General features: G+C 31.7%; 1 protein-coding gene across 5 annotated transcripts; it reads left to right on the top strand.

Moving 5' to 3' along the window:
- Nucleotides 1–582: 582 nt before the first annotated feature.
- LOC143244719 (serine/threonine-protein phosphatase PP1-gamma catalytic subunit A-like) lies at nt 583–20,649 on the top strand. 5 transcript variants are annotated; one of them, XR_013025290.1, is made up of 9 exons: nt 583–849; nt 11,023–11,154; nt 12,523–12,753; nt 14,956–15,060; nt 16,004–16,227; nt 16,982–17,116; nt 17,880–18,117; nt 18,756–18,855; nt 19,365–20,649. XR_013025290.1 is itself a non-coding variant. In XM_076489876.1 (7 exons), exons 1-7 carry the CDS (start codon nt 795–797, stop codon nt 17,985–17,987), a joined length of 990 nt encoding a protein of 329 aa, XP_076345991.1. In that variant the 5' UTR covers nt 583–794; the 3' UTR covers nt 17,988–20,649. The 5 variants fall into 5 exon arrangements, 2 of the variants coding, with proteins under 2 accessions (XP_076345991.1, XP_076345992.1); XR_013025289.1 differs by having other exon boundaries at nt 18,756–20,649; XR_013025288.1 differs by having other exon boundaries at nt 17,880–18,855.
- Nucleotides 20,650–21,368: the final 719 nt, after the last annotated feature.

Below are 21,368 nucleotides of genomic sequence, written 5' to 3'. Positions count from 1 at the left end.
GAAACACCGTTGGGATAAGTGTGTGCGTTGGGGAGGAGAGTACTTTGAAGGGGTCCCAGACCTGTAACTTCTAAATAAAGTACATTTTGTTTTATGACGTCTGTCCGCGTAGTTTTTGAACAGACCTCGTATTTTATCTTTCCCACTCTATATCTTGTGGTCTTGGTTTCATGGCTCGTCCTGGTTATTTATTTTAAAATTATGCATCGTCGAACGTACGTTCACGCAATGAACAAATTTTAATTTGTTTCTTTTAGCTGATAATTTTAACAGATTTAAGATTCTTTGCTCAGAACCTCTAACTAATATTTTTAAATAGTAAAGAATGCTCAACTTAATCTATTTTCACGATTCAATCATGGTTATGAATTTTGCGTCTCTATCGAATAGCGATATCAAAATAAATTGTAATTGATATGTAGCAAAGCTAGGTATTTGGAAACGGAAAAATGCCATTAACTACAATCTGTATCGTGTAGTAATAAAGTAATGGATTATTTTGTTTATTTTCTAACGTAAGAGTAACAAATATGAGATTAGTATTTATTATTATATAAAAATAATTTTATTTTGTAATAATGTATCAACTTTGCCATTTTGACGAGGATTCATATGGGTGTGACCGAATAGTTACGATTGTTTATTAGGCACATGATTGTTGGTTTTAAAATATTTGTCGCTGTTTTCTTTCTCAGTTTTTTAGTTTATACTATAACCAGGGTTAGCAAATAGGGAAAGGATTTGATATTCTGCTACGTCTTAAAACCATTAAGCCATTTTACGCAATTTATCAAATGGCTGATTCTGACAAATTAAACATCGACAGTATTATAGCTCGACTTTTGGAAGGTTTGTATATTTTAGTTGGCGATGGAATTAAGCCTAACGGTATACTTTTTCAGTTTTCTCGAAACTGAAATATCATACCATAGTAAATTAAGTATCATACCATTAATACTTTATAGGTCGTATAAAGATGGTTATACCTTAACTTATTTTGTTTTTTACAATGCCGTCCCCTTCTTTAGCTTAATATTCAAGTTAAGAACGTAAGACAGTAGTTATTAATAAGTTGCCCTTTAAAAAAAATACAGATAAAATTCACTAATACTAATAAATAATAGTAGTTCATACTACTTGTACTACTTTTAGTAATAGTATTAACAAGCATAACTTTATAAGCTTTATTATTTAAAATTATAGTGTACTAATTTTGATATTACATATTAACAATAACTCTGCTTTGCCATTTTTGAGTGAAGCTAAGGCGTGGTTATAACATCTGTAGGCCACAGTTGGATACCAAACATTATGCTAAAATATTTCATCCTTAGCTTGAGTGTTAATTACTTGTAGATACTTATGAGCAGACCTGGGTATCTTAATTAAAGTAATAATTCATTGGAAGACTATTATTTAACTGCCCAAAAAGTAATTTAGTAAATTAAGTATTAACGTTTAAATACTTAGGTTGTAGTTCAGTGAGTTAATGTTAGAAAACATCATTTGTTATAACTGGCATAAATATCAAAAGTTTCTTCAGGTTGCAAAAAAAAACAACAAAAAAAACTATTTTGTTTCAGTGTAATTTGCAAATCTAAGGTGTATTTTAGTCAGTGACTTTATTAGAAAAAAAAACACTTTTATTTTACACAATTGCAACAATGATTAGTTCCAAGAATATATAAGTGCCAGTGGTAGATTGGTATATATTGTTTTCATCCATTAGTCAAGTTCATTGGTGCTGAGAATGATGTAAAAAAGGCAGTGGTATAAAAGACTTCTCTACAGGGATAAGTTACCTAATGGATAGAATAGTAACTGCCCAGCATGGTGAGGTGGTTAAGGCTCTTGAATTGCAATGTGAGGATCTGGGGTTCAAATCCCCATCACACCAAACATGCTTGCCCTTTTAGCTGAAGGGCATTATAATGTGATGGTTAATCCTACTATTTGTTGGTAAAATCGGTGGTGATGACTAGCTGCCTTCACTCTAGTCTTACACTGCAAAATTAGGGACAGCTAGTGCATATAGCCTTCGAGTATAGTAAGAATAGTAACTAGGTGGAAGAAAGTAGAGGGTTGTTTAAAATGGAGTTTATTTAAACTGGATTAATGTTGCAAGTGGTGTACCTCAGAGTTCACTCTTAGGACTATTGCTCTTCTTGATTTAAATCAGTGACACAGATGAAGAAATAGTCAATAAATTATTTAAAGTTGCAGATGATATTAAAGCCTTGGATGTTGGTGGCTGTGAAGAAGATGCTGCCAGTTTACAAAAGGATTTAGATCATTTAGTGGGTTTTAATTATAATAAATGCAAGATATTTCATGTGGATTGTCATAATGAGTGTAATTTTGATGGAAATAACAGAAGCAGTGTCATGAAATAAAGGGATCTTGGTGTAATGGTTGATTAGTGTCTTAGGCCCTTTAAACTGTGCTGCTAGTAGTGGTAGGGGATTTTAATTGTATCTACAAAACTGTTGAATACAAGCCACTGATTATGCCGTATTTGGAATATTGTGTTCAGTCTTGGGCTCTTTACTATAGGAAAGACATTGAATTGTTGGAAAGGGTTCAGAGGAATACTATTAGAATGGTGCCTGAGATGGATGGGTTATCATATGAGGAGATATTAAGATCTCTGAAATTGTTTTCTATTGATAAAATAAGAGTAAGAGGGGGTGCTGATTGAAGTGTTTAATATTCTAAAAGAAATTCATAATGTTGATGTATCAATACTTTCACACTTGACAGTAAGAATTAAAGAACTATGGGACACAAATATAGATTTAGGCAAGGTAGGAAGCTGTCTTCAGCTTATCTAGATTGAACCTTCATCTTACAACTAACTTGAACATTGAACTGAAACTATAGGTTTATTTTTTGTTCCAAGGGTATGGCAGGTTTAGAATTTAAATTGTTGACTAAAATTGATAAAAGGGTATTCAGTGTCTGAATTTTTAGTTTTTGTTTGGAGTATTAAGTGTTATGTATTGGAAAATTATGTGTTTGAATCCCTGAATACTGAGATATTTGAAAATAAACTTGCATACAATCCACAATTTTTTTTGTGAATTTTGAAGCATTTTGAAAATAGACTGATCAAATTATTGCCAAGTTTTAGTATTTCTTTTTATCATAATTGTTTTTTGTAGGAATATTAATAATATCTTTGAAGTACTACACTACTAACAGTCATTTGGCATTTCGGCAATCTTGAAATGAAAATTGGTAAAGACACAAACTTCAAAATTTACTTCGTTGCTAAATTATGTAGTTAAGTTAGGCTAATGTTATAAGTCAATACTTCACACAAAAGTCTGGTTTCCTGTGATTGCATGTTCATTCTCATGGTTGAATGTAATTTTCTTCTTCATTTTGTTATAGGTAGTGTTTGTTTTGAGTCTTGGTTATAATTGCTTTAATCTTCATTATTAAATTTTAATTTCTGTCAGGGATTTGATTTCCTTTGGTAGACACAGCAGATAGCCCAGTGTGGCTTTGTTATAAGAAATTACACACAAGCGAAGTGATAAACATTTACCCAGTAATTATTATCAGTTGTAGCAAAATTCTCAAAAGTCTGATAAAAGATGCTTTGCAAAACCATTTAACAAAGATTAAAATGTTATTTGCTAGTGAGCATGTATCACTATTTTTTGTTATAGAAAGATATAACTGTTTATATATCTAGTTATATAAACTAGATATTGGTTTATCTAGTAAAATAAATCAATTTTTACTGGTTTAAATTTGCAAACCAGTTTTATAATTGCTTTCATCCATTAGTCAAGTTCATTGGTGCTGGGAATGATGTAAAAAAGGCAGTGGTATAAAAGACTTATCTCTACAGGGATAAGTTACCTAATGGATAGAATAGTAACTGCCCAGCATGGTGAGGTGGTTAAGGCTCTTGAATTGTAATGTGAGGATCTGGGGTTCAAATCCCCATCACACCAAACATGCTTGCCCTATCCTCAAGTAATGAGAATACTTGCAAAATTACTTTGCAAGCAGTTTTTCATAGCTTGCAAAAAAAAAAAAAACTATTTTTGGAACAACAAAAAAGGTTGTTTTGGTTTTTATGTTTTTGGTCCTTTACATTGCTCCTTCTTGACCAGCTCAGCTATGGTCTTCTCTTGCTCCAGTATCAGTTATTCCTCATCTTCCTCTCCCCTACTTCCTTCTTCAATCTGTGGATTATGTCACAGATCATAATGTGTCACATGTTAACCAATAGGAGCATGTGGCACCCTCTACACTGTCAAACTTAACCCTCACTTCTAATTTGGCAGCAGTTAAATGCAGATATCTTTCTTTTGTTCTATTTCAGGCTTGAAGTGGTTTTTCTTTGCTTATCTCCCACTTTACACTTTATTTTTATAGCATTTCTCTGTCAATTTTGCTGCCAAATCTTTCACTTGCAAGACAAAATTCAAATATGCATTCCAAAGATCATGTTTCCACTTCATGTTCATCTGTTTTTTCTGTAACCATACTTCAGGTCACAGGTACCAGTGACCTGTTGGGGGATTTATTAGCCTTTGTTTGCTGGGAGTTTAAGCATTCTGTGGACATCTGTTTTTTTGGGGTTTTTTTTCATCAGTCTTTTGTAGCTTGTATAGTTAACAAGATTTACAGTGTGCCTTACCACATCCTGCCTCTGGGTTCAGCTTGGCCTTTTTTGGTTTCTGAGGATTATATTTCTCAGTTATATGATGTTTTGTTGATTGCTCTTTAATTTTATTACCCTCATCCTGCCCTTTTTTATTAGTTATACTTTTGTTCCTTTACAAAAAACATACAGGCAATCCCCATCCCTGGTTTTTGGATTCATGCTTTACATTTTTTCTCCCTTTATAGAAATTGCATTGGTTTCCTTTGTTCTCCACAGGTTTTGGATTATTCTGCTCTCTCTCATTATTGATTGGGCTGTCCTTATTGGGCCAATATATTTTGAGTCTATTTTGCCAGTTTGTGGGACATGTCCTAAAATTCTTGTTTGGCACACTGGAACACTGTTTTCTAACTTTAATTTTTTGTGCTGATTATTGCAGTACCTCTGGTTTGTTTTCTCCTGTCTGAAGTTCATCTAGGTATCCCAGAAGAGTTTCCCACCTGTTGTCTTCATCTATTACCCTGCAAATATGGGTTCTTTGTTGATGAGACATTTTGGGTCATCAGGTTTTTTTTCACAAACTCTTTCTCTGGGTCCCACATAAGACCCTGTTTATGTCATGTTTCCAGAGCCCTTGATGTCTAGGGTATATACATCCCAACAATTTTCCACCCTTTCATTCATGGTCCTCGTCTGCACTGTATGTACCATCACTTTTTGTCTATCAGACCTTCTCTTCTCTGTCCAAGCTTTTCTTTCTTCCCATTGTACTATAGGTTATCATTTATCCTAATTATGTAAGACACACCAACATTGGTTCTGGTGGCTACCCAGTGAGTCTGGTTCCTGTGGGAGCTTGTTTGTTGACTTTGTTCATCAGTGGAGCCCTTATATATCTCACTGGGTCTTGGTTGCTTGTCATATGGTTTCTTTATCATTCTTGCTTCTTCTGGGTCCAGCATGCCTGTTTCTCTCTTTCTTCTTAGGATCCCTGGTCATGCAAGTATCTTTCTTATCAGTTGCTCCCTCCTCACTCACCAAGGTTTCAGATCTTCTTGTGCTTCTTAGTGACCTATCCCATCTCAGTCTGTTTGTTTATGCCTCTCATTTCACCAGGGCATCCTGCCTTCCCTTCAGTAGCTCTTTGCTTAAGGGTCTTTGGATGACTAAGAATGTTGTTTCCAATGTTTATCTTTATATTCTATCTTGAGACATTCTTGTCCTATCCTTTGGATTTGTCCATTGTGGAGTGGTGTATTCATTTCATATTTGGCATCTTCCATCTTTGTCAGCTAGTGTTGGCCTTTACTCTACAACTTTATGGCCCGAGTAAGCACTTTCCCTTTTTCATTACTCTGAGTGAGGTTAGCTTGTCCAACTTGTTAGCTGTGCTTAGATGTGCTAGTTTTTCAGCCAAGTGAATTCCTCCTATTCATCCTTCCCAGCACCTCATTTTTTAAGGGTTCTTAGTCACCCTTCCAAGTTGGGCACAGCAGTCTCCTTTTTGCTTTATTCTTTGATAGGGGCCATTTGGTACATTGTTTGCTCCCTTACTTTTTTCTCTAGAGGTTCTATTACTTTTGGGAATGAAGTGTTTCAAGGTTTCTTTCCTACTCCTTTGTCAAGCTTGTCTGAGGTCCCTTAAATAGGTCTTCCATAGCAGGTAGAACCTTGCTTGGGATGCTTTGGATTCTCTCATTTCCCTTTTTCACTACCACATGACTGTCTGTTTTGGTTTTGGGTCCACTTTCATGCTTCTGTGGAAATCATGCTTCCTATTTTGTGAATAGATTTTTTTCACTTAGATTTGGGCAAACATGTTCCCTCTTGTTTGTCTCCTCTCCAATTACTTTGTCAGATTGTTTTACTCTTAAACACTGTTTTTGGTCCTTTACATTGCTCCTTCTATCAGTTATTCCTCATCTTCCTCTCCCCTACTTCCTTCTTCAATTGCTTTCACTGATTTTATCTTCCCTTTCTTTATCTTTATATCTAACTACTACTTGGACCTTGGCAGTATGGTCTGAATTTCATGTTGGGTTTCATTTTCTTTTTCTCATTCTCTTCCCTTAATTACCACAGCATCTTTCCTTCCCCTGTTTTTCTCTTTATTCCTTTCTTTTCATATGTATTTGCTTCTACCATGTTTTGGTGCTTTCAGAATGCCATTTCATTACTTTACATGTGTTTGCTCCTCTTGCCCTTTCCCCTTTCCATTCAAGGGCATTCTGTCCCTTCTTGAGCTATAGATGGCATCAGTCTTATATTTGCTACGTCATCACTTGCACAATGTACCACTATCCATGTCTTTTCCTGTCTCCAGTTCACATTTTTCTTCCTTGTCGTCAATTACTCTGGAGGTTAACTCCTTTTTACATAATTTCCTTATTCCTCTTTTGCCTTTGTCAAAATCCATATGGACTTTTATGTTTGGTACTTCAGTCGTTCCCATTATTTACTATTAATTTCCTGTCAACCTTCTTCCTTATTTGACCCTTCTCAGTAAAATTCACTGTTTATCTGTTGTTTTATTTTTCATGTCACTTAAACATCTTTTTTTTTCTATTTTCCCTCTCTTCCCATGTGCTACTGCCCCTTTTTTCTCGCTTTTCTCTAGGTCAGCTTTAAAAGAGATTCTGCATTTGGGCATGTTGTCTACCACATTGACATTTCCTGTTATCTCTCATATTGCATTTTCTGTATTCGTGGAGTATTGTTTACTGCCTGTGGCAACACTTCACACTTTGATACAGCATGGACACTAGTCTTTTAATGTTTTTTCTTACAGGGGCTTTTGCTTCCCATTTGCTTATTAGGTCCCATTCTGTGACCTGTGGTGCCTCTTGGCAGGTCTTGAATCAAATGTCATGTCATCACATTTGTTGAATTCTTTTCAAAATTTTATTGAACTACTATTTTATAAATTTATATCAATAGTTTTGGTATAAATTTTTTATTATAATTCAAATTTTAGTAATGTACATTAGTTCTTAATTTAAAAGTAAATATTAAAAGAATGTACATAAATATTAGTTTTTGTAAACCGTAATACTTTAAATGTATTACTGGTTCAAATTAGATGTTTGTGATGTCAAAATACTAAGTCTGCAGTTTTGTGCAAATTAGGAATTCAAATTGCTAATATTGATGAGCTGGAATAAAACTTTGGAGTGAGTGTAGAGGAAGCCACATGCATCGTGTGAGTATGTCATGCTCAACAAGCGATGCATTATTTATATGAGAGATGTTTGGATTTTCCAAGATGCCAACAGGGGAGGAATATAAGGCTTGTGGTATGTGTCAGTAAAAATGTTTGCAGTTAGAGAGTAACACTAAACAAGAAGAGGTAAGTACCTATCGGAAATACATTTTCATTGTAAAAATGAGAAGTGGGTACTTTATCTATCTGATGCCATATATAAGCTTGTCAGAGCTTGCATGCCTCCTGAAAATTCCTAGAAAATGATCTTGAAATTTTTGTATGAACTCTGGCTTTTTCGAGGAATTACGCTATCATTGTTTCTGAGTATCTGCCGACAACTAGTTATTACGTATATCATTACACATATCCTCAGTAAAGAATTTGTATTTTGTACAGTCGTTTCAACTAAGCTTGAACTACTAAACTAAGGTGTATGATGTAACACAATGTTGGATCTACAACAAGTTTACTGGGGGTTATTAGCAACTGTTAACATAACATTAATGTGTGTTGAACTGTGGTATATATATATATATATATATATATATATATATATATATATATATATAAATCGACCACAGAGTTAAGAAGAGAGGATATGTATTGTTTGTTTTAATTTGTGTGTTAATTAACAGTTCCTGGGATTATTTTATTATCTTTATTGAGCTAGTTGAAGCTATACTTGTCAACGTAATCATGCAAGATACAGAAACTAACATTATTTGATGTTGTGACTGTTCACTATTTGGAAACCAACTTATAGGCTCCTGATCAGCTATTTTTTCTAGTTATAATTTTAAAAAAATATATACATATATCCACTGCTTTTATGAGTAATTATTTTTAGTGACAAGGTTTAACCTCTTCTTCAAACTGGCATTGAAATCAGGTTTTATATCCTGTATTGAATATTAAGCCAATCATTTGATTTTAATTAACTGTAAATTTGAGTTTTTATTAATATCTATTCCAAGTCATCACAGACAATACTGAAATCTAAATGCTTAGTAACGACAATAAACAAAAGGCAAGTTGTATAATTAAGATTATCTACTTTTGATATCCAAGCTATTTGATTTAATGAGAGAGGTATAATATTCTGTAAAGATAAGTTTAGGAATAATGCTGATTTAGCATGTGTGAGGTAAGTTTAAGGAGAGTTAAATTTATTAACACCAAATATAATAATGCTTTCTTATGGCTTGCTGCTTAGAATTTTGTCAGGTTTATTAATTCTTTCAGATTCAAAAGATTTAAATAGAAGTTTTGTTTCTTATCCAAATTTGTGCATAGTGCCTTAAAAAGTTTCATGTTGATTACCAAGGGTTTGTGAGACTTGCGAATGGTTTAGCTAAGAAATATTACAGTTAAGTAAAAATAAGCTTAAACCAACCTTATATGCATGTTTCTAAGATTTATGGTTTATTAATTTAAAAATATTTTGTCACTTTACCTGAAGCGAATAACTTGGTTTATGGTAAAATACAAGTTTTATCTGTTCTCTAATGATACTTTCATTAACTGTTGATTAGAATGTTTAACTTATCCATTTTTATTATTTTTAATGTTTTATTATTACTATTGTTTCATTATAGAAATATTGCAGTTAGCTCAGTATATTAATCTAGGTATAAAATAAATAAAGCTGACCTAACCTCATCAAATATTGCTAGCTTATGTTGAGGGTACCCATGAAACAGTATCTTCATAAATAAAATTGTAAGAACAGTTCATATAATTAGCTAAACCTATTACCTCATTTACCAAGTTGAATTTTAGTAGGTATATTGTTGTGATAGGAAGATCACATTAATTTTCCTTGAGAAATATGTATGTAAAAAAACAACATACAGAGCCAGACTTAGCTACTATTAGTATTTATATCATATTATAATAGAACTCTTTCTTATATGATACTAGAAAAACGTTTTTAATTTGCAATGTGCAACCCCCAGTTTCTCATTTTTTTTATCCTGTATGCATGTAGATATGCAGTAGAGGTCATGATTTTTTCATTTCCCATCACAGAGAACTTTGTTTCTCCATTTTCAGGGTGCAGATATGTCATCATAAATGCATCACGTGCAGATTTAATGCACTGGCGCCATTTATATAAATACAACAGTACTGCCTGTTTTATGTCCACATGAATATCTCACACAGTATGGAATGATTTTCACCAAAATTGGTATGGAGGCTAATTAGGTCCATGGGGAAATAGATTTTCAAACTTGCAGTTTTTATAAATGTTTTTGTGGTTTTTTGTTTTACCACTACTTCACCCCTGTTGATGGATCTTCACCACATTTGGCGTGAAGGTTTGTTGGGTCCATGAGAAGAAACGTGCAAATTTACAGTTTCACATTTTGTGTTTTGCTGTTTTTTATGAGCATTTTGATGTTTTGTTTTTAAATTATATATAGAGGAAACAACTTTCATGTCCTAATATAACCTTTCATTAATCGCAAATCTACATAACTTTTGTCCAGGGTATGAGTACCCCAGCTAGTATGAGTTTAATTGATCATCACTGTTTGTTTGGTCACTAGGCTTTTGACAGATTATTATACCACTCCTAAACCAAATTTGTGTATGATTGGTCTAATGAGGATATGAAGGGATCATTGAGTCACTGTTTTGAATGGTTAAAAACATGTATGGTTTTTGTAACATTATTTTATTCACTGCAAGTAACCTGCATGGACTTAGGTATATGAAACATAGGTGCATTTAATGTAAACAATTAATGTTCAGTGGGTATGCTGCCTAGAAGACTGTAGTGTTTCAAACCAGTAAACGTGTATTTTGGTAAAGAAAAATAACAAATGATTAATCCAAGAATAAAACTGGTTCCATGATTTTTTTCCACCAAAATTAACAATTTTGGTGATGAGAAAAGGAACTGTAAAATATTTTTCAATTCAATTTTTTTCTATATAAATAAAATAAATACTGGTCAAGTCTTAATTTTTTATTTATGGTGAAAATTTAAAACTTTTGATGTTACAGAATTGTGACTGTCTTCTGTTCCAAAAATGTAAGCTGTTCCTTGGAATATTAAATGTCCCCCCCCCTTTTTTTTTTCAATAAAACTACATTGATGTGTTTAAATTGAACGTTATTGCACTTGAATCATTTTTACATTTGTATTGGAGTAGTATATATTGTTAGTTTGAATATTTTTTTATTATTTCAGTAAGAGGATCTCGTCCAGGTAAAAATGTACAGTTAAGTGAAGCAGAAATTCGGGGATTGTGTTTAAAGTCACGAGAGATATTTCTTAGTCAACCCATCCTCTTAGAATTAGAGGCTCCTCTTAAAATATGTGGTATGTGTGACCTTTTTTAGTAATCTTATAGTATGTGGGAAATCATATATTAATTGATTAGTTGAAGCATGTGGTTCTTAAAGTGAAGCTGATCATTTTGCATAAGTCATCTTATTTTTAACCTTCTATTGTAAACATTATGAAAATATAGTGGAAAAACTATGTACTTTGAATTTCCTACATAAATCAGTTTAAATTGCACAAAAAATATGTTTTTGTTAAATATAAAAATGGGTGCATTACCTAGAAATAACATTGTTCAATTGAAGAATCAACAAAAATGATCCTATGGTTTATTTAATTAGTTACCTGGAAGTGATAGCATTCAGTTACAGAACTGAAGTTTTGTATATGTATTAAGCAATAAAGATAGATATGTTGCCTGTATGTTACAATGTACAATAGAGTATTAAAATAAGAGACAGAATTGTAATGAAATAAATACTGAAGAAAGTCAGAATCAGACACATTAGATACAATACAGTTATAGTTAGTTCATCTGTCTGTCTCATTACCCATACTTGACCATTTTTTTTCAGAACTAGGTGAACCAGTTCTCATCTCCACATTGGGGTCTATACCTGTGTATTCATGTTTATTGGAAACAAGAAAGGATTCCCACCATATTTACTTTTCCAATCTTGACAAGTGAACAAAACTTTTGATCAGTTTGAACATTTTTAAGGCCAAGCTTCATTTTTATGAGTAGTGACGTGCATGACAGAATTGCTTTAACAAGCATTGTGACATGATCAGTTATCAGTTTTCCTCACATTTACAACCTATGATCTTTCTCCTCTGAATTTCACACAAGTTGTGACAACTTGGCATTTTATACGAACACACGCAATAACACAACCTAAATATTTGTATTAGCTTATGAGTGTTTTTATACTCACTTAATCTCCATGTATGCCATGCTACTCTAGAAACATCTAGATATTTCTGATAGAGTAACATTTATTTATATAACTGTTGTATGTGTGTTTATATAACTTATATGTAATTATAAACACTACAGGTGGAAGTATCTGTTTTTGTATGTAATCTATTTTTAATATATTTCTATAAATGTGTGTGTTTTGATGATAATTTTGTTCTTACGTATTTAAGGTTAAAAACGTTTATCATTTAGCTATATTTGATATTCATACAAATTTCTCAGTAGCTAAATCAAGATTACAATAATCATTGGTTGCACTGAAAGTGAGACAAAAAGCTTACTTTTTGGAAAGGGTTCTTATGTGTAAATAAAAAGTAACATTAAATTTCTGTTATTTTATGGATTGGCTTTCAAAGTAGAACTTTCAGTCATACACAAATAATTTTATCAATTTTTATAGTTCTGATGTTTTTTATTTTTTTTAGGAGATGTTCATGGGCAGTTTTACGATCTTTTACGACTTTTTGAGTATGGCGGATTCCCTCCAGAGAGTAACTACTTATTCTTGGGAGATTATGTAGACAGGGGGAAGCAATCTTTGGAAACAATATGTCTGTTATTAGCTTACAAAATAAAATATCCAGAAAACTTTTTTCTTCTTCGAGGAAACCATGAATGTGCTAGTATCAACAGGATTTATGGTTTTTATGATGAATGTAAGTGCATCCATGTGTTACACATTTATAGCTTTGGTTAACCAAGTTAGTACAGAATAAAAATTGTATCCACATGAAAATTTAACTAATTATGGTTGTTTTGTTATACATTTGTCGAGTAATAAACTCTTCTTATTCTTATTTACGAAACACAAAAGCTATACCTATTAGAGATAAGTGTGTTAATACAAATCTTGAACTGAGAGGTTAATGTAGAATTTTTCCAAGTAACTTAGCAGAGAAAATTAAGGAATTGGAAAAAAGTATACACACACAGTTAAGCCTTTTTTTAAACTTTTATGTCTAGTTTACTGATATAATTTTTTGTATTTAAGTGACTAATAACAATGAGCTTTAACTCGCTTTGTGTAGGCTTAGTTGAATCAACCAACCATATGACCACTTTTTACTAATTTAAAATCATTATATCAGGTCACCCCATAAGTAATGTCCAAATATTTAATACAAAAAGTGCATCATCATTTCTGTCTTTGTAGAAGGCTTTAATAACTAAAATATGTAGTAGGATGTGTATAAAAATGTTCAGACAAGTAAAAGAAACTAACCCAACTCTACTTTTTAAGATCATTAATTAAATAAACTCTTATGAAGATGGATGTGTCTGAGAAGCACATTAGGCATCTAATACTTTGAGTTTAAAATGGGAATAGTGATGTGTAAATTAATGAAACATTCAAGGTATTTATGGTGTGGAATCACTCAATGATGTGCCATGTTCAGGTTATCCTGTTGAGTTTTGACTTGCTGCTGGCTGCACTTGATGAAGATTGTGCTGTAATAGTTGAAGAACTAGCACAGAAACGTAATTCAACCCCTTGAACAGTTTACCATCATCTGCAACAGCTTGGAAAGGTGTGAAAACTTGGAAAATTGGTCCCCCATGATTTAACAGAAGCCAACCTTAGAGCAAGAGTGGACATTTCCACTTCTCTGCACTCTCGTGAACATAACTCACCTTTTTTGGACAGGTTAGTGACTGGAGATGAAAAATGGATATATTATGAAAATGTTAAGTGCTGCAGCCAATGGTTCAGTGCAGGTAAACTGGCCAAAGCACAGTTCAAAATGAACTTCTACCCTAGGAAAGTCTTGTTAAGCATTTGGTGGGATATTGTTGATGTGATTCACTTTGTGTTGCTGATTACATCAGACTTCTGTTGTCAACAGTTAGAGCATTTGAATGTTGCACTGAAAGGAAAGAGGCCTGCTTTGATCAATCGTAAAGGTGTTGTGTTACACCAGGATAATGCATGGCCCATACAGCAAGGATCATATCTGCAAAGATTGAAGAGCTAGTCTGGAAAAAACTTCCACATCATCCTCATTCTTCAGCCCTTGCCCCATCTGATTATCTTGATGGAAAAGTGCTTGAAACACATGAAGATGTCAAAACTATCCTCTCTACATTCTTTTCCTCCAAACCCCAAAAATTTTATAGAAGTGGCATTCAGAAGCTTGTAAATTGTTGGCAAAAATTAATTAATAATAATGGAACATACATTACAAGCATTTGAAATTCTTTCTCTTTTTTTCTGAACCTGAAATCAGACACAACTTAAGGAATGACCTGATAGTTTTGATTGATACTACTAACTTTTAATATAGTAAACATATCTTCCCAAAGTTTAACACTTTCATTAAATATTATAAGTCTTTCACATATAAAAAATAAGATTTTTAGTGAAGTATTTTTAATAAACTGAAAAAAAAGATTTATCCATGAATGTATTGAGTCTTTTTTTTTTCCATTTACTAATCCATGTGCTAGGTCACTTTAATGTTCAGATCAAAAATACTTTTCATCATCTAAAAATTCTTAAATTTTATTTGTATAATTATTAGAGAGGTGGTAAATAAAGTAGAGGATAAAGGATACTTAGAGAAAAATTGTCATTTCACACACTACTTTAAATTAGTATAGCATAAACAAAAAATAGTTTGATTAAATTTTGAATGTAACCCATTAAAAACCTCACAGCATGCATTGTACAAGATAGCTGTAGCAAGAGGTTAAATTCTCCTTCAAATACTTTTGAATGTTTTGGTTAAAAATGTTAAATACTATCATAAAGATTTGTAATGTGACTTAGTTACAAAAGAGTTTTGGACTTCCATCAAATAGTTTTTACTTGACTCAGAACAGTTTGATAAAATCAACATGTAACTTGTTATGGTTCAAAGGTAAAAGAAGGTACAATATTAAACTTTGGAAGACGTTCACAGACTGTTTCAACTGTTTGCCAGTTGCTGCTATTGTTGATGAAAAGATCTTCTGTTGCCATGGAGGTTAGTGAATAAGAAACAATCTGAATTGTTAAAAATTCTCTTTCTTTCTTTCTTTTTTTTAAGATAATTTTGTCTGTCTTGTTTAGTGAAAACCTTGGCACACCACTATTTCATATAGATTCGTATAGAGTTTAGAGAGAAACACTTCTTGTTCATTTTAGATGCAATTTGTCATTAATTCACACTGACATTACTCCTCGTTGCAGATAAAGAGAAATTATATTCAGCTATTAATTGTCCTTTTGTTCCAACAGTGTTAGAATATTGTATTTGTAGTCTTTTTTATTGTCTTGTAATAGTTATTTTCACATTATACAAAATTAAAAAGGCAGTTTCATTATTTTGTTTATAGTAACTTTAGAATGCAGCATTATACAAAATTTTTATTTTTTTGTCATGGGGAGAATGAACCTTATTGTTAGAGTAAGTGAATTTAACAGGTCACACAACCAGACTCTTTTTGTACAATTCTTATGGCATATTGGATATGTCCACTAGATTTCAGATCAATGATGAAAGAAATGTGAATTGTCATAAAGGCAGTTGATACTGATTCATCATAAGATAACTGAGCATCATTATTTTGTAGGAAGTAGCATTAAGAGTAACTTGTCTCATTATATGTTTTATATTAACACTGAGTCCATTAGTAAAAGTTTCTTTTACTTCTGTTGCATATTAAACTTACGGTTTAGGCATGTTGACTTTCCTTTTTAAATATTGCTAAAGAGAGCTACAAATCTTGTGAATAATACATATGAGATAGTTTTTTTAAACTATTGACAATAATTCCATTTTGCAAACTGAATATTAAAATTATAGAAATGATATGGATACATGTTTGGATATAAATCTGTATAAAAGAAGTGAACCATTTTAATAAAGAAATATTTAAACATGAATTTATTCAGCAGGTCAAAATATTAAATTTATTTTCTATAAGGTCTAAGTCCAGATCTTCAGTCCATGGAGCAGATTCGGCGTATAATGCGACCCACAGATGTACCAGATCAAGGGCTCTTGTGTGATTTACTGTGGTCAGACCCAGATAAGGATGTCATGGGATGGGGAGAAAATGATCGTGGTGTTTCCTATACATTTGGTGCTGATATAGTAGCCAAGTTTCTTCACAAACATGATCTGGATTTAATATGTCGAGCTCATCAGGTGTGTCTTCATAAAATAAGTTTTGCAAAATTGCTCGTGACTAATCACATGATAAAAAATATTATGTGTATTCCATTGCAACATATCTTCCAAAACTCATGAAATACGTATGTTAGATGATAAGCTGAATGCATTAGATTCTAGAAAAATGTTGAAGGTAAACCACCAAAAACTTGACTACAGATATATATGTAATGTATATACTGTTGTTGATACAATGTTTCGATGATTGCCCTTCTTAAAAACAAAACTTGCCAATTGTGGTTGAGAAAAAGTTTTTATACAGTATAACTGCATCAAAATTATGTGCATCTGATTTAAAGTTAAATTGTTTCTTAACAAACTAACACAAAAATAAGATGTCAAATTTTCGTTATGAGCCAATGCAAGGCCAAAATTTAGGCTTGTCATATAATTTACCTAAGAGTTCATGATAATAAGTCTAAAAATTAATAAAGAATTGCAATATTATAAAATTATATTTAACTAACACATTTAAACTATATAAACCAGTAAACTGTAAATAAAAACACATTCAGTTTTTCATATTAACTCAAGAATATTAGTGAAATAAATTATGCTATTCAATATGTGAAAATGGAACTCAAAAACAGACATTTATAGGAACTGAAATTAGTTTGTGTATTGACTTTAGTATAAATATGTTGTATATCATATTTTGCATAATTTACAGGATGTAGTAAGCCATAGATCAGAACATGGTTTATTAAAGTTTTTTATCCTTTGGTTACAGGTTGTAGAAGATGGCTATGAATTCTTTGCAAAGCGTCAGCTGGTGACACTTTTCTCAGCTCCAAACTACTGTGGTGAATTTGACAATGCAGGGGCCATGATGAGTGTTGATGAAACACTCATGTGTTCATTTCAGGTAAGCTGGTTTGTTACTTGAAACAGAAGGGAAAAACATAAGCACACCCATATATTGTAGTAACAAGAGCTGAAAATTGTCAGGACATTTAACAAACTCTAAGGATCTGTTATATTAAGTGTAGTGTGCATTATAAATTGTTGTTTTGTAATCATTCTGTGAGTAGTATCACATAATCTGTAGGACCACACAATAATATCTCTAGGAAGTTTGGAAGTGCAAACGGCAAGGAATGATGTGGCTTCAAAACCCACATTGTTTTATTTTACATTTCTTCAAATATTGAAGAAATTAGATTGTATGTTGTTATTTGCAAATTCTAGCTTTTCATATTTTGAATGAGGCTGATAAACTTTTGGTTTTTGTTGTACAGTCATCTAAACTGTGAAGCTGATAAACTTTTGGTTTTTGTATCATTGTCTTTAAAAGTGTGATGCTGGTGAATTTGTGGTCTTCAATTATATTCATCAAAATTGTGGAACTGGGAGGGCTCCTGATTTTTGTTGCATAGTCTTAAAAAGCATGGGCATGATGGTTTGTTTTTTTTTGTTCTTGTAGCGTGATGCTGATAATAATTTCATGCAGCGCTGTGTAAAAGGAGTAAATTCTTAAGACTTGAGTATGCGTATAATGTTATTACATCATGATCTCAAATAATATTTACATAAATAGATGTGCAGTAAGTGTCATTATTTCTTTAGTACATCTTAGTTATTTACAATTATGCAAGACTGTTTAAATGAAATAAAATTCAACATTACAGATCCTGAAACCTGCTGACAAGAAAAATTTTCCATATGGCAAAGTGACTTCAAATCGTCCAGTCACACCTCCTCGAGGCCAGTTGAGCAAGAAAAATAGCAAAAAATGACACCACTATTTTGTTAAAACAGTCAGTGTTTAAAGTTTTGTTTTCTGGATGAACAGTTAGGTGGAAATTTCCTGTTCAGTATGGGCACATGGATACCAGAATAAAAAGCTTTGATAGTTGAAGAATGTGGGTGTGTGTGTGTGTGTGTATATTGAAAACGGTTTTATTGTTATTAATTTGTATAGTTGCATATCATAGATATGCTCACAACAACCTGTTTTATTCCAAACAGAACATTCTTCAGTTTTAGGTTATATAGTGCATACTACAAATTGCTTATGATAATTTTTTATTTCTGTCTCAATATAAATTTATTTTTAGGTAAAATCAAAATCATTTACTTGACATCAATTTTGGTACTTTTTTTTCTATATACTGATAGACTTACAGGTTTTCAGAAGTGAAATATTTCATATATATATATATACAGATACATATTTCATCTATAAATGTTTTACAGATTTTTATCATACTAGTTTTGTTAAAATGCTGACCAAGAATACCAACTTGTATGCAGTTTATAGCTGAGGAAAATGTACTTATAAAAAGTTTGAGAAATTGTGTCAGTTATATTTAAAACCTTAGATACTAGAATGTTGACTGCAAGTTAAATGATATACTAGTTTCTACAAATAATTTGATGAAATGTACTTACAAGCAAAAATGTTAAGACTATTTCAATAATGTTTTGCCACATAAAAAATAATCCTAAGTTATTGTATGGTATGTGTTAAAAAAAATTAATTTTACAATGATTTCTTTTTCAAGAGTTGACCATCTTGATGGACTGTATGATGATAAAGCTCTGTGTGTGCCCAGTTATAGTACAAATCAGTGTCTTGCAGTGAAAATTTTATCGAAACAAAAAGTAAGTTATAGATAGAAGCACAATGACATAAAAGGCAGTCAAGTGTAGAGTAATCAGATTTTGTCTGAGAATTTACACCAGGATTTTTTCATCTAACCTTCAATTTCTTCCAGTTTATACTGTGGATGCACTAATACAGAGAAAACATGATCATAATATTTCATCAGTTATGTTTTGTGATATAATAAATTTAAAAAAGCCACTTCAACATTATATAGTGCCCAGTAAATAGTAATAGTATGGTACTTAATTACACATTAAATGTAAATGTGTCAGGAAAGTTAAGAAATTACTTTATTATTTCATGCAAAAGGACATTATAATGCTGGTAATAAAATTCTATTAAAATGTATGTAGGAAAGGAGATGTGTTCTTATTCTATCTTTAAATTTTTTTTATGCCAAGAAACTATTTGATAATTATTGTCAGTTATTTCACTATATTTTTGTATAAGTTGTACAGCTTTTTGTTTCCTTTGGATAGACTTTTTAACTGGCTTTTATTTACAGTTTCAGTTTGTTTCAATTCCTTCATGGTAACTGTACATGTATCATAAAGCTTGTCTCTACAATCTTCACTACAACATGCAAAAAGAAATTAACTTCTAAAAGGAACAGTGTTATTACATAGTTATTAATGAGTATTTGCTTAATGGAATGGGAAAAACTGAAGAACTGAAGGAGGCTGAACCAATTATGAAAAATGGAATAGCATCTTAGAAATGTCGTCACTGCCACACAAATTTTAAACATAAGTTGTAATGAAATATTTGAAGTTGATTGGTTGGTTTGGTGTTTTATGGTGCAAAGCAACCAGGCTATCTGCACCTGAAAAAAAAAAGAGCTATAAGTTTATTGAATAAAAATCACTTTATATAATCATTACCCAGAAGCAGCACATGGATGTAATTATTTCAACTTACCTATTAGATTCTAGAATGTAGAACTTAAGAAATAAAATTATGAAGTGGTAGCCCAGGCATTGACCAGTGGTTACTACAGTGCACCTGGATTCTAAGTATATCAAACTATTAGAATGTAGTTGATGTGCTATTCAAAATTTTGCCCCTCACTGTGGTGCAATGAATTTTATGTATAAAAAAATTTGTACAATGAAATTGTTTCATGTTTAATATACTCCACTTTAGTTCTTTGGAACTCCATTTCTTTATGTTGAAATTTTGTAAGTCAAAAATATATTTATGTTGTGCTAATGAGTCATCTGTAGACAACTTTTATTTGATCTTCAAGTTTATGTTGCTAATCCTAAAAAGCATGGGAAAGATTTTGTTTATAGATTAATTTCATTGAAGTATGCTTGGTCAGAGATGATGGATACATTACTTGATTCTGGGAATGATAATGGAACATCAACTCTATTCTGAATCCTAACCTTTTGTAAAAGGCTTAATCTTGTATAGTTACTTATATTATGTATAGTTGTGTCCAATTAGTTTTTATTATAGATAAAGTCTTAAAGTACTTAGGTCGTTTAAAAAATATTTGTACATGGAAAATGCTGTTTAAAAATGCAGATTTTGTACTGTTTCTACTTTACAACATTATCAGTTAGAATTCTTGTGGGACATTGCAGTATTTCATATCTGTGAACTCAAACTCACGTTATTTATTTATTTTTGGGAAAACATGTACATAAATTGCAATTTGGTGTTTGTTTTGTGTTTGTATGTGATCACTGAACATGTACGATGACAAAATCATGTTGCAAGAAAACAAAAGCTTCTAAAGAACTTCTGTGTATGATCTTGAAGGTAATAAAGATTGTTCTTATGTTTTTTATTTTTTCTTTGTATAAAAACGTAACTTACATTTTTTTGTTTTTTTAATCTGTCAAATTGAATTTGAAACAACTACTATCCATCATTTAGGCATGCTATGTATTTTACATACAATATAAGTGATTTCACACTTTTTTTTAATTAGTTCTTTACAATTAGCGTTGTAATAAGCAAACAATAAAAATTCGATAATTTGAGCGTTCTCCCGTTGTCTTAGCGTTAAGTTTGATGGTTTACAATGCTAAAATTGGGGTTTAGGAACCTGTTATGGGGAAAGTACAATAGCTTATTGTGAGATTTGCGCCAAAAAACAAATGGTAATTTGAGGGTTAATTTAAGGTCAGAAATTCTACAAATGTTACAATTCTGTAGGGTTTGAAAAATGTAACGTGGTGTAAAATATAATGAATTTCTCTTCTATGAAAGTGGAAAATGTCTTTTCTTTTTATGGCAATGTATTTTGGGAAACAAATTCCAATAGTATTATATATTAATTAAGACCTTGGTGTTTATTTAATTTTAAAGTTTCAATTAGGTGTTATGGGAATTTGTTAAATCATTATGGCAAAAGAATTAAATATTTTGAAAGTAAGTAAACGTGTATTTCCGTTATAGTGGATTTTGAATGAATAAATCGACGACAAACTGAGGTAGAAGACGATTTTTGTACTTAGACCAGCGTAACCTCACAAGAAAAATAAGCACTACTTTTCGA

The sequence above is a fragment of the Tachypleus tridentatus genome, chromosome 2, assembly GCF_004210375.1.
Source record: "Tachypleus tridentatus isolate NWPU-2018 chromosome 2, ASM421037v1, whole genome shotgun sequence".
NCBI classification, from domain to species: domain Eukaryota; kingdom Metazoa; phylum Arthropoda; class Merostomata; order Xiphosura; family Limulidae; genus Tachypleus; species Tachypleus tridentatus.
The sequence above is the reverse complement of the archived record's forward strand: the minus strand, read 5'-3'. Positions and strand labels throughout refer to the sequence as shown.